This window comes from Alligator sinensis, unplaced genomic scaffold (genome assembly GCF_000455745.1).
Source record: "Alligator sinensis unplaced genomic scaffold, ASM45574v1 scaffold768_3, whole genome shotgun sequence".
NCBI classification, from domain to species: Eukaryota; Metazoa; Chordata; order Crocodylia; family Alligatoridae; genus Alligator; species Alligator sinensis.
The window spans coordinates 270,008-283,902 of NW_005842135.1; the positions used below are offsets into that span (position 1 = coordinate 270,008).

The 13,895-nt window shown below is 46.8% G+C and overlaps 2 protein-coding genes across 4 annotated transcripts in view; one reads left to right on the forward strand and one right to left on the reverse strand.

Annotated features, from left to right (window-relative positions):
• Window positions 1-772: 772 nt before the first annotated feature.
• On the reverse strand, window positions 773-3,195 carry LOC112550526 (protein ANTAGONIST OF LIKE HETEROCHROMATIN PROTEIN 1-like). 2 transcript variants are annotated; one of them, XM_025205974.1, is made up of 2 exons: window positions 3,141-3,195; window positions 773-2,499 (listed from the first exon to the last, which is right to left on the reverse strand). In XM_025205974.1, exon 2 carries the CDS (start codon window positions 2,352-2,354, stop codon window positions 972-974), a length of 1,383 nt encoding a protein of 460 aa, XP_025061759.1. In that variant the 5' UTR covers window positions 2,355-2,499; window positions 3,141-3,195; the 3' UTR covers window positions 773-971. The 2 variants fall into 2 exon arrangements, with proteins under 2 accessions (XP_025061759.1, XP_025061758.1); XM_025205973.1 differs by having other exon boundaries at window positions 3,114-3,187.
• A 43-nt stretch (window positions 3,196-3,238) lies between these two features.
• Window positions 3,239-13,895, forward strand: part of MED6 (mediator complex subunit 6) — a 25,449-nt gene continuing 14,792 nt past the window's right edge. The window contains exons 1-3 of one of the 2 annotated variants that reach the window (XM_006025172.2): window positions 3,239-3,350; window positions 6,947-7,106; window positions 8,114-8,205. In XM_006025172.2, the coding sequence (XP_006025234.1) occupies window positions 3,329-3,350; window positions 6,947-7,106; window positions 8,114-8,205 (274 nt within the window). In that variant the 5' untranslated portion in view covers window positions 3,239-3,328. Of the gene's footprint in view, window positions 3,351-5,713; window positions 6,143-6,946; window positions 7,107-8,113; window positions 8,206-13,895 lie in introns of those variants that run through there. The other variant, XM_025205975.1, reaches the window with a different exon arrangement.

Genomic DNA, 13,895 nt, shown 5'->3' on the forward strand with positions numbered 1-13,895 from the left:
AGCCTCCTGCTACACCTGGGCAGTAAAATCTGAGAGACGTGTACTTACCATCACTAATGCTTCCACTGGGAAGATACACTGGCAAAGTCATCACAGGAATTTATGTGAATGTTAGGAGATCTTTCTGAAGCTAAAGTTAGAACAATGAAAGCTTGTTACATTCTATCCTTCCAAGCTGGACACCTGCAGCTACAAGGACCTCACACAGGTACAGTGCAGGGTGAGCATGAAGGGGAAGGTCAAAGAGCAAGCTGCTGGGATAGCAGGCCACTCACCCAAGAGGAGAGCTGTAGTGGTGGAGGAGTGATGCCCCATGGTGGAATTCCACCTGCTAAGGTAGGGCATTGCCCAGACCAAGTGGCCTGCTAAACATCAGTCTCAAAGGTCACTGAACGGATGAGGAAAGTCATGGTTGTAGAATCTTTTGGTGAACAGAGAGTAGATATTGCTGGGCCCCTTGACCCACCAGACTGAATGTATGTGGGAAGTACTCTGGCCTTCCCTCTCATCCCTGACATTTCCCTGCCAGCCTGTAGCATTTCTCCATTAAACCCCATAACGCCTGCAAGGATGCAGGAAGAATGTTCAGCTGTCAGATGTCTTCCTCATGACCTCATTTACTCGGGGCAGCAGCAAGCACTATGCATCACTTCCATCCCTCCTCAGGAGACAGAAATACTTCCAGAGAAGATCCCTTTTTACCCCTCAAACCTCCAGAGGTGGCATAGGGGTGGGCAGCAGCACTAAACTCTGAATACATCCAATTCCCTATTTGCCTGGCTCCCCCAGCCTTCCCAGGAATGTAAACAGTTTTCCCCTTGACCCTTTTTTCAATACGAAGGTACTTCCTTTTTCTAGTTTGAAATGTTTACTTGTTAATTTGATTGTTATATAAAAACAGCTTGTTTTTTTAGTGGGCTTTATTGTCTCTGGCCCCTAACAACACACATTACAAAAGGGTAGGCCCTGCCTCACACCTGTAGCTCCAGTCCCTGCGCAAAGTAGTTAGCTATGGTCTCCCTGACGAGGTTCCCTTGCTGATTGTGATTCACAAGGGGTGCTGGCTCTGGTTGTTCATAGCGCTGGGAAAGCCTCTCTGCCTCCGCGGCCCACCCAACCCCCAGTTGTTCACCCCTCGTCTCACAGATGTTGTGTAGGACACAACAAGCCATCACCATATTTGGCAGGTAACGTTCTGAGGCATCCAGCCGGACATTGAGGGTTCTCCACCTAGTTTTGAGCCGTTTGAAGGCGCATTCAACAGTCATCAACCGGCAGTTGCTTAGCTGGAAGTTGAAAAGTTCTTTCCTTGGGTCCAGGTGTCCTGTGTATGGCTTCATGAGCCATGGAAGGAGTGGGTAAGCTGGGTCACCAATGATCAGTGGGGGGATGGTCACTCCATTGATTTCAATGCTGGAAGCGCCACGGGCAAATGCTCCCCGCCTCATCAGTGGAACAAGGCTGGAGTTGCGGAAGACCCTGGCATCATGCACCTTGCCGGCACATCCAGTAGTGACGTGTGTGAATCTCCCACGATGGTCCACAACACCCTGCAGCACTATAGAGAAGTAGCCCTTTTTGTTTATGTACTCTGAGCTACGGTGGGGAGGACAGAGGATTGGGATGTGTGTGCCATCAATCGCGCCAATGCAATTTGGGAAACCCATGTAGGCAAAACCATCAATGACCTCCTGGGGGTCGGAGAGTCTGAGGAAGCGTGGGCCCAGCACTTTCTTGATGGCTGCACATACCTCCCGAACAGCAGAGCCAGCGGTGGATTTGCCCACGCCAAACTGGTTGGATACAGATCGGTGGCAATTGGGGTTTGCCAGTTTCCAAATGGCAATGGCCACCCGCTTCTCCACGGTCAGGGGCAGTCGCATATTGGTGGTCCGCCTCCACAGCTCTGGGGTCAACTCCATGCAGATCTCCAAGAATGTGGCCTTTGTCATTCGGAAGTTCTCGAGCCAGTGCCGGTCATCCCACGTCTGCAGTACAACCCTCTCCCACCAGTCCCCGCTTTTCTCCCGTACCCAGAACTGGCGGTAGACGGTCTGGAGGTGGTCCCAAAGCAGGCCATCCTGATTCGTGTCCCGGATGTCCTCATCCTCTGGCAGCTCACAGTCACCAGCCGACAGGAGGCCACATAGCTCCACCCTGTGCCTGGTGAGGGCTTCAACCGCTGTCGCCTCCCGGGAGCAGGTCCGGAAGAACAGCTCGCACAGCTGGGCCGTCAGGCTGGTGAGGGTCACTAGGAGGTGGCGGACACGGCGCTGTGAGGCCAGGAACAGCGCCAGCACCTGGCGGCGCCGCCCATTCAGCGCCTGCACAAGCTCCAGCCGGGACGCGTCCATGGTGGGCGGTATCCTGCTGCCGGCACCGTCAGGGCCAACCAGGCTATAGGTGGTCACTCAGCGAATTACCAGGGGCAGGCCAGGGTCACACCAGGTAGCAGTTGCAGTCTGGGTCTTCAGGTCAAGGCTTGAGGCAGCATCGTGGCTGGGGAGGAAGGCAGGTCAGAGCTAGGAAGTCCAAATAGAGCAAGGGCAGGGACCGAGGCGAGGCTGGGATCAGGCAGGAGCAAACAGGAGCAGGGCTGCAGCGAGGCAGAGGTCCAAGGAGTGCACACGTGAGCGACGGTGCCGAGACAAGTCCCACAGGAAGCAGGAGGCGTCTTACAGCCCTCCTGTCAGGGCCCGGGAGCCTCCGGGTTCCTCCTGGTCACCTGCCTCTTCCTTAATGGCCTCATGGGAGGGACCAGGCTAAGCTGGGGCTGGTGTCTGAGCCACAGAGTGGTGGCGCCCAGGTCTCAGCCTCCATCTGCTGGCCTGGCTGCCCTGGGCCCCAGTCCCTAACGGGTGCCCGTGGCCTAGTTGTCCTGCTGGGCTTGTGGCAGCACGTTGGCAGGCTGGTGGCTCCTAGGGGCTCAGCCCTGCGGGCCAGGCCGCAATGCCCCAGTGAGGCTGGGGAGGGGGGCCCTAGGGGGCCTTGCCCCCCTGTCCTGTCCTGCCCTGCAGGGGTGCAGCCAGGCCCCCCCCCCCGGGCGAGCAGCAGGCGGGGGCGCTGGGGCAGGGGCTGCCCGTGTGCCTACTCCCGGCCCAGGGCAGTTTTACCCCGTAACAAGCTCCCCCGCGCTCTACCCCGCTTCACGGGCTCGTCTGTCCGCAGCACATCAGGTGACTCCTCCAGCCCCCGCCCCTCCCCTCCGTGGCGGGGCCGCTCTAGCCCTCCTCTCGCTGGTGCAGCGACGCTCTACTTCGCTTCCGGCTCTCCGCGGCTCTCCCCAGTGAGGGCGGCTCCCTGCGCTGGGCGGAAGCGCGGCGGCCTCATGGCGGCGGTGGACATCCGAGGTGGGGTCGGGGCCCGGGTGTGGCCGCGGCGGGGGGTGGCCTGGGGAGCGGGGGCTTTATGGCCCCGTGGGACCGGTCACTCAGAGGGGAGGGGGTCTCTGTCCTTGGAGGTGTTTAAGACCCGGGCAGACAAAGCCACGGCCGGGGTGATCTATTTGCGGCTGGTCCTGCTGTGGACAGGGGGGCGGGCCGGTCGGCCCAGCCCAGTGGTTCTCAACCTGTTTTGTACCAGGACCCGTCTGTAAACATGGATGGCCAGTCCCCCTCACTCCCGCCCCGCTGCCCCCAGCCCCCCGGCTGGAGCTCTGCCAGCCTGCAAGGGAAAAGCCGCTCTCCTTCCCTTTAAAGGAGAACCCGCTTTTAAAGCTTGTTCACGACCCGTTCGTACAGTCTTGCGACCCACTTTTGGGTCATGACCCACGGGTTGAGAGAGGCTGGACTAGGTGATCTCCCAAGGTCCCTTCCAGCCCCAATTCTCTATTGATTTTGTGCCTAAAGCCCAGTTCCCTTGGCCTCTCCTCGCAAGTCCTGTTCCCCAGCCCTCAAACCATTTCCATTGCCCTCTGCTGGCCCCTCTCTCCAATTTGTCCACATCCTTTCTGTAGTGGGGGACCCAAAGCCAGACACAGGACTCCAGAGGTAGCCTCCCCAGTGCCAAGTATGTGACACAAGAAGAAGAGATTTTTAAGGCATTCTGGTAGTAGACATGGTCAGGTCTACTGACAGACAGCTCTGAGATTAACACTGCAACGTGAGTTATTTGAAGGAAGAGATCCTAAGTGCCATGCGTTGGCTCACAGAGGATGCCCCTTGTGCAAGTTGCCACTTGGAAGGAAATGGAGTGGGGAGTTGGGGAGATGCAGATGCACAGGTGATTTGAGGAGCATGTTGGTGAGGTTGTGGCAGGACAGAGTAAGAGCTAGTGGCAGCTAAAAATGAGAGGCAAAATTGTGAAGAGCTATGAAGGCTAGGGCCAGAAGTTTGTGTTGAGGCAGTGGAAGAGTAGAGCTAGTGAAATGATGGTTGGGGATGGCAAGGCCTAAAGAGTGGGTCAGAGATAAAAGATCTTTAGCAGTAGTTTCTGTGGATCTGAGTAAGGCAACATGGGTGTTTGGGAAGACAGAGAGGCAAAAGCAGAGAGCCCCAAGGTAGAAGGGTAATTCTGGGAGTAGAGAGAGAAGGTGGAATATTGATAATATTTTGGAAAGAGAAGTAGCAAGACTTGGATAAGTTCTGCAGAGGTGTAGCACTGCACAACAGCTGCAACACAGAAATAGAGGTAACATGGTTGCTGCAACTGTTGCCAGGTGACTGTGGTAGCAGCCACTCCTCTCCCTGCCTCTCTCAGGTTGGTGCCTGCGGTGGCTGCCCCAGCCCTGCTGCCCTCCTTATGCCACGGAAGCTCTGAAAAGTGGGGTTGAGGGACACTGTATAGGTTGTAGAGCTAAGTGACTGGGAGGACTCTGGTACCAGTGATACACGAAGGGAAGGTTTGGGAACGGAGACTGCTTAGGCTGTTCCTCTGCACTTCCACCCCCACCCCCCTGGGCTTTTTTGTGCTCCCTCTTTTTTCCTGGAGGATGGCTGACAAAGTAGGCTATTGCCTATGAAAGCTTATGCATTTCTGAATGAATTCGTCTATAAGGTGCCATCCTGCCTTGCCTCTTGTAGGTTAAGAGATTTTTAAAAAGGAGAAATGTTCACATTTCTTGAAATATGGATATTGTTTTCCCTTTTTTCAGTTCTTAGTCAAGAGAGGCTGACAGCTCTGAGATTGACACTGCAACATGAATTATTTACAGGTGTATTTCTGTTGCATTACTCATGGTTTGCTGTGCACCTGAGTTTACTTTCTTTTAGGTATAGTTAATAATGTGCTCATTATGCATTCAGTCCCCAATTGTGGATAATTTTGCATTCCTTGTGCGTTTGGAGCTTCCACAGAAGTCAAAACATTTTTTAATGGAATGACTGTAGTAGGAGTCCTGGCTGTGCAAATAATGCAGGAGCAGGCCCGTGGTGTTCATCTTACAAGGGGGTTTCAGCCCTGCTCACAGTTTTCAGTGACTTTTCCACCCTGTTCCCTCTGGAAAAATGGATGTCTTATTATTTTATTTCCTTCTTTCCCAGGTCTTGAGAATTTCATTCATTGCCAGTGTAGCTTCAAGTAGTTGGGAACTTCTAGATGCTTTACATTTTGTGTAGCCATGGAAAACTGTACTAAACATTAGCAAATCATCATTTGAATATAGACTCTATTTATGCCACATTTTTTGTCTGGCATTTAACTGGTTGCTTAAGTATGTGGACCACACAATAGCTGCTATGCTTCTGCACTCTACAGTCATTGCCATGTGGTGGGAAAATGCAGGGGTTTCAGCATTTCCATTGTGACATACCTAGGACATTAGTAATTTGTCTTCATAGAGTTCCTTTCACTTAAAGATCTTGCTGTGCTTTGTGTAACCAGTCAAGACTTGGAGTGGTAGATAGATCACTGTTTTACCCACTGGACTGTAGAAGTGCTAAGACCTTGCAGCAAGTCAGGGGCGGAGCCAGGTTTAAAATCTCTTATTCTATAATTGCTGGGAAAGTATACATCAATGTCTGTATTGCGCTAGTAATTATAATAATGTTAAAGGGGAGAGAAGAGTAGGGCACCCTAAATTGCGCTACTGCAAGCAGAATAAGAAGGCTTTTGGAACTGCAGACCTTTGGGAGGCCTTAGCAGGAGACAGGACAAAGTGGCACTCCCTTCTTAATCATGGAGTCCAACATCACGATGAGAAATGGTAACTCACGTTACAACAGAAATGTGACCTGTTGGTACAGTCACCCCTAATGTCATGTACACCTGTGACCAGTGTAGCAGGACCAGCAAGTCTAGCATTGGTCTTCGCGGCCACAAGAGAAGATGCACCACCAGTCAGAAGAATAACTGCAATATCCACCCTCACTCATTGATGAACAGATGTCATATAGATAAATATTAAGGATTCCCATTCTGATTGTATTGCAGTCTTTATTTTGCCATTGGTTTCAATGCGGGCGAGATCTGGTCCTGACTAATTGATTCCTGCAAACTTTCACCTATCATCAGTGACATGATTTCCTCCTGGAATCCACTTTCACAAGATATACTTTAGACCATCTGTTTACATGCATTCAAACAGAGAGAGGTGCTTTGTCCATCTCTTCCACTTAGCAAATGCTACAGCTCATATTTTAATCCATGCATGATGTAACCTGCCAGTACTGTTTTTCTCTACTAACATTCCTAAGAACTAAAGGTATCTGTGTGATTACCATATCTTCATATATTAGCTGAAGATGAAAGAAATAGAAAATATTATGTGGAGTGAAACATTTCTAAATAGGGAAACATTTACAGAATATATTTATGAGGTATGTTAGTAAGAGAGCTGCTTGGAAAAATGCTGACAACTTTTGGGAGAGGGTGGCAGAAGAGGTTGGTCAAAATTCTGAATATAGTGACATACATACATTGTCTTTTGAAAATGTGTGTGTGGAGGGGTGCCAAGTTCTACCGAGTAGGTCCTTTTAGGAATCTGTAATTGTTCTGCCTTTCTTCCCAGATAACCTCCTAGGGATTTCTTGGGTTGACAGTTCCTGGATTCCAATATTAAACAATGGAAGCGTGCTGGACTACTTCTCGGAGCGGAGTAATCCATTCTATGACCGGACATGTAACAATGAAGTAGTCAAAATGCAACGGCTGACATTGGAGCACTTGAAGTAAGCTTCTATAAAGAGTGGTGAAGTGGTGGAGAAGTTGAACTATATTTTCTCTCCATTCTGGTTGAGCTTTGTCCTATATTTTTTGGGTGCTGCTAGTATCCTGGTGAAACTCCTGGGAAACATGGCAGCTAGGTGCAAAGGAGTCTTGGCACATCCATATTGGGAGATGTCAAAAAGTCAGTTTGCTGGAAAGCTATTTTTTTCTCCTAGGAAATAGACAGAAGGATGTCCAGGAACAATGATTTAGCTGAATTTTCAACTGGATGTTATATTTTTGTAAGATAAGTAGAATCTAAGTTAGATACTTCAAGCTTGTCTATAGAAATATAAATAAGTAAGTATATACTATCTATCACTTAACGTGGTAGTTCCCACTAACCTGAATTAGGCATCATTATTAGAACAGCTCTCCCCCATGGCTGCTATAACTTTTTTTAAATTTAGGCCACAAAGGAGATGAGTTGCGTAGGCAACTAGTCACAAGTGGCTATTTATCAACGTTGTGCAATTTGCTTTCTTTAGGAGAGAGCCCAGGCAGAAGTGACTGATATGAAGTTGCAGGCACAAGTGAAGTGCATTAACCACTGTTTGTGGACCGAAGAATGGAACAGCAGGGATCACGTAGATTAGGCAAGATGCTCATTGGCAAAGTGATGTTCATTTGCTGTGATTGGGAAGGAGCTTTTGTGTACCGCCTTGCACACATTCTGGTCAGTACCATTGGTCCTTGGCTCCCAAATTTAAGCATCAGCTGTAGCTAGCTATAGTTTCCATTTGTTTATTCTTCTGTTAACCAGTTTGCCAAGAGATTGAGCTCAGGATTTCTTAACATTGTTTGAGCCCAAAGCTAGGTTTTGATGTTTAGCCTGGAAAGAGCTAATGGCATGAAAGATCTCATAGCCCATCACAGTTTCCAGGCCTTGTAACATCTCAGTGAGTTTTCACATCCTATATATTCACTCTCAGATGACTAAAGATATTTATTCTGGTCACTTGCCTTTCAGTCAAATGATTGGAGTGGAGTATATCCTCCTTCATGCTCAAGAGCCCATTCTCTTCATTATTCGAAAGCAGCAAAGACAGTCTCCTACACAAGGTAAGGTCGCTCACAGTTTCTGTCTCTGATGACAGTCTTTTTTTTGTTATATTTCTGTTCTGTATGTGTGTTCATATTATTCCCCTCATCTTACATATCTTTAAATCTAGTGGTTTATTTGAGAGAAAGTATAGATACATCTAGTACTGTTAAAAATACTCTCTCAGCACACCTCAAATTTAATGTTGCCCCAGAGGGGTGGTCTGAACTGTGATACTAGCTGGGGATTGCCCTCTTGTGGCAAAATGCTCATAATGCAGAGAGAAGGTGCTGCTGTGCAGTATATTTTCCTGCGGGCAGCTGGTACTTATTAGTATGCGCTATGCTCTATTCCTGTGCTATGTTATGCTATACATAAGACTCTTGGTTTAAATAGCTAAACGTAAGGCTTATTTTGTGCTTGCCTGAGGCTGACTAGTACAAATTGAATTTAATGGTAATCATTCCTGAGTGGTTACCATGCAGTCTGGAATGCCTTGCTTTCCATGGATTAGGGTGAGGGGAACATTTGTACTGCTAGTTGCATAATTCCATTTTTATCCTGCATATTTACCACCTTGAACTGTGATCTGTCAGACTGAACATGCTAAGTAGGGCCACATAAACATGGGAATAGGAAACTTTCCAGGAGAAACCAGGTTACTGCAGATTCGAGTGTTGGTGATTTAGGAAGTGACAGAGTTCATCTTGAGTCAGTACTGAACCAGCACTCCATTGCAATGTTAAATGGTATTGAGATATTGGAGATTGTGTAGATGTAAAAACTAACCCTTCGGGTCATTAAAGAATCCCATGGCATCCTAAGCAAGAGGAAATAATTTACCTGCACCTTGCCAAAGGTCCATGTGAAATAACTGCATTCCCCTCTCTACCCCCCTCCTCCCCGGCCCCAATCACATACAGCTGGATTTTGTATTCCTTGTTCTAAATTTGCTTGTAGCAATCTTCTGATAGTTAGGTGCAGGGTGAACTGTGTTCTGCATTTACTATACATAATCTGTAAAATTACTTTGAGATCATTTAGAATAAATGTTTTAGGAATGAAATATATAGGCAAGGTAAAGAGCCTTGGGTGCCCAGGAGTGGGGAGTGGGATGATGCATGTCTCTCAGGCATCTCATCAGTTTCTTCAAATGAATGCTTTGGCCCCATTTTCTGAAACCTCTCCTGCTCCTCCTTTTTTATTTGAAGAAACCAACAAGATGACAGGGACAGGTGTTTAAAATGCTCCTAAGCAAAACTAGATGTACGGTTACCCTAGAACCTCCACTACATCTCGAGGCAGCTTGTTCCAGTGCTTTACCACCCTCACACAGACATTTCTTCCTAATGCAATCTAATTTTCATTTGTTTGAACTTCAGATACTTCCTACTTATCCTATCCCCTGTGTATCTCCCTGTGGAGAATAGTCAGGTACCATTCTCTTTCTATGTGTTATCACATTCCCTCTCAGTTTTATCTTCTCCAGACTAAATGATCCTAGTTCTTTCTAACTTTCTTTGTAAATCATGTTTCCTGGACATGTATCCATTATCCTGGTTGGGACTGCAGTGGTACATGTCTGTACTAGCACTGTCAGTCTCAGTGCATGTGATGACTTTCATCTCTCAGGTAAGTCTAGACTCTCCAAACTAGCTCTGGGGGATTAGTTACCAATAAAAAGGAATAAAATGCATCTGTTCCAGAGCAGGCAGAAATTAGACTCCTCCCTTTGCTACAATTTAGCTGATTCTTGGACCACACAGTTGTTTTCACTTATGACCTGAAAAGGAAGCTTTGCAGAGTATTTCTGTCAGACAGATCTGTGAATAAAAATCAGAGGAGTAGCTTTAGAGACTTATAGCTGCAACCTTGTCCTTCCTGGCTTCAAAAGATTATAATTACTCCTTATTAGAACAGCACTAAGGGAGCAGTATAAAATAACATGTGCAGCCCTAATAACATGTGCAGCTGTTCTGTAGAAAATGACAGTGCTTTGCTGCTTCGTTTTTGGGAAGGGAAGGCTGGGAATCTGTTTTTCTTTCTCACTAGCTTACATTGGGTAAACGTCTATGCTGGAATAGCAGTGGAGGCCAGAGGGCAGGTTACTATCCTGTGGCTGCCTCCAGAGCAGTACCTGAGCAACAGTTGGATGCAACATCTGTGAGGGAGCACCGAGGAGGAGCTTTTGCCCTTAAACACACTGGGGCAACTGTTGGCACTGGATTTATGACCCAGATACTTTGTTCCGGGCAGACCCAAGCCCTCAGACCAACCACAACTGGGACCAACCCAACCCTCAGACCAACCACAACCCTCAGACCAACCACTGCCTGTATCTTTTGATGATACAGGCAGTGCTCAGACTTATGACACAATTGGTTCCTGAAAACCTTGTCTTAAGTTGAAACATTGTAACTCGGAACCAATTTTCCCATAGGAAACAATGTTATAAATGGGTTCCTGAAACAAGGCCTGATACCCTATTTTCACCAAAGATAGCCCAGAATTTTGTACTCAGTCAATTATAGATGAGTAATGTAGCTACATTAATGTATTTATATTGTAAATAGCAACCATATTGATTTGGAAGGACTTCTTTGAGGTGACTTTGCTGGACTTTTTGAAGGGCTCTTGGTTGGACTTTTTGAAGGGCTCTTGGCTGCAGGTTTTTTTGGAGTATTGTCTGCTTTCTTAAAGAAAGTGTCCAAGGAAGTTTGGACAGGTATTCTCCAGGGAGATGGACAACACAGCGAACTTGTTCACTCATGTGGTGTCGCATTGGATCGAGTGTTGTAAACTCGAAACTGACGTCAGAAAGTTGAAACAGGGTGTCAATTTATAAACATTGTAACTCGAAACATAAGTCGAGGACTGCCTGTAGGCAAATTTTGTTGATACACAATGATAGCAGATAAGAATAATGCAAGCAAGGCAAACAAAATAACGCCCCCCCATTCTATATCTGCCAGTCCTAGGGTGGTCACCAGGGTAGATAAAAATCAACAACTTTTTTTTTTTTTTTTTTTTTGAAAAGTTGGATTTTTTAAAATTTAAATCGGATTTTTTTTATTTAATCGGATATTTTTTAATTTAAATCGGAATTTTTGTTGAGATGCTTTAAAAAAAACAAACGTATACAGGCAATCTTCATCTTACAACATTTTGAGAGATGATGTTTTGCACTTACAATGTTTATAAATTGACACCCTGTTTCAACTTTCTGATGTCAGTTTTCACCTTTACAATCGCTTTTAAATTGGTTCCAAGTTGCAACGTTTTGACTTAAGATGTGTTTTTCAGGAACCAATTGTGTTGTAACTCTGAGGACTCCCTGTATAAAGATAGTTTTAATTTAAGATAAGTTAAAGCTCAAAGATATCATCGTGGAATAGGGATTATAACTTCTAATTATATACTGTTTAAGACAATATTGCTGGATAAAGTATATGAGAAAGAAATTGAACAGTGTGCAAAAAGTCTAGAGGGGAAAATTGTTAACCCGAGTCTTGATGGGTGGTGCAATGTCCACAATGATCCAGTAGTATGTGCTTGTGTGACAACAGAAGAAGAGACAATCTACCTTACAGAAACAATTGATACATCAGGAAATGCACACGCAGCAGAATACTTACAAGTGATAGTAAAAGCTATAACAAACTGTTAAAAAAATTTCAAATGTTTAGTACATAGCAGTCACAGGCAATGCTGCAAATGTATCAAAGATGAGAAGAAATCTAGAAGAAAGTGAAGAAAGCCCCAAGCTAATAACAAATGTTTGCTCATTTGATGCACCTCTTGGCCAAAGGCTTCAGTGTTCCAGAAATAAAGGCTAATGTTGTTGAAATTGCAAAATACTTCTGTAACAACCACTTTGCAGCAGCCGCTTTGAAGAAAGCAGGAGGAACCAAACTAACTCTCTCAAAAGATGTGCGATGGAACTCAATAGTGGACTGTTTTGAACAATATATTGAGAGCTCGCCTAATCTGATGACTATTTGTGAACAAAATTGTGACCAAATAGATGGAACTGACACAGCCAAAATTCTCAAATTTGGGCTAAATTGAAATGTAGAACTTATACTGACTATCTTGAAGCCTGTTTCTGTAGCCTTGAATGACGTGCAGGGAAATTGCTATTTTATTGCTGATGCTATTGAAATTTGGAAGGAACTGAGTGAGACCTTGAAAAGACAAATACACAATGACAGAATTAAGTTACAGGCATTAAAAAAACAAGTGAATCAAGCACTATCACCAGTTCATTTTCTTGCCAATATTCTCAATACCTGGTACCAGCGTCAATCCTTAACTGCTGAAGAAGAGGAGTTGGTTATGACATGGGCATCCAACAATCATCCCTCCAGAATACCAACTACAATAAAGTTCAGGCCTAAGGGTGAATTGTTTAAAAATATATATGTTTGCTGATGAGATTTTAAAGAAAGTCACACCAGTGAACTGGTGGAAGTCACTTAAGCACCTAGATCACCCAGGGTGTGGCGGTGCACCCCCTGTGGGCGGTTGGCAGTCACCGCTCACCACCCTGCCGCCATTATCGCTGGTGGCATCGGAGGGCAATCCACTGGTCACCACTGCTGCTGCTGGTGGCAGCTGTGGGTGGTCACCAACCCGAGGTCGCCGCTTGCTAACTCCCCCATGCCGGCGGCAGTGTCTGCGGGAGCTCCCCCTCTTACCACCGCCATGCTGCTGCTGCCAGGCCCCCCCAGCCACTGGGGGCATGTGCTGTTCATGTGTATAACCCAGTATTTTAAGTTTCTCATGTTAACCTCGCTGAAATAATCTATTTAACTTTTATTAAAAACACATTTCACATAACTAATTCATGGTCATATGGCCAGGTGCCGGGGGATTGGAAACTGGCTAATGTGGTCCCAATTTTCAAGAAAGAGAGGAAGAAGGACCCAAGTAACTATAGGCCTGTAAGCCTCACCTCGATGCTCGGAGAGAATCATCAAGGAGCACATCTGTCGGGGGCCTGCAGGGGAGATCATGCTCAGGGGCAATCAGCATGGGTTCATCAAAGGCAGGTCCTGCCTGACCAACCCGATTGCCTTTTATGACCAAGTAACTAAATCCTTGGATGATGGTGTCTCTGTGGACATAGTCTTTCTAGACTTTAAGAAGGCCTTTGACACTGCCTCTCACCCCATCCTCATCAGTAAATTAAGCGACTGCGACATTGATGCCTACACAGTTCGATGGGTAAAAAATTGGCTGATGGGGTGCACCCAGAGAGTAGTGGTGGACAGGTTGTACTCAATGTGGCAAGATGTGAGCAGCGGGGTACCCCAGGGATTGGTCCTCGGTGCCCGCACTGTTTAACAACTTCATCAGCAACTTGGACAACGGCGTGGAAAGCACGCTGTCCAAGTTTGCTGATGACACTAAGATGTGGGGCGAGGTGGACACACTTGAAAGGAGAGAGAGGCTGCAAATAGATTTAGACAGACTACAAAAGTGGACAGACAAGAATAGGATGGGGTTCAACGTAGACAAATGCAGGGTGTTGCACCTAGGGAGAAGGAATCCACAGCATACATACAGGCTGGGGCATTCCCTTCTTGAAAGTACAGAAGCGGAAAGGAATGTTGGAGTCATTATTGACTTCAAGATGAACATGAGCCGCCAATGCCAGACCGCAGCCAGCAAGGCCAGCCATACCTTGTCATGCATCCAAAGGTGCATC

What these genes read in the sequence shown, in the direction of transcription:
- LOC112550526 (XM_025205974.1), bottom strand. Translation starts at nt 2,354, where the DNA reads ATGGACGCGTCCCGGCTGGAGCTTGTGCAGGCGCTGAATGGGCGGCGC.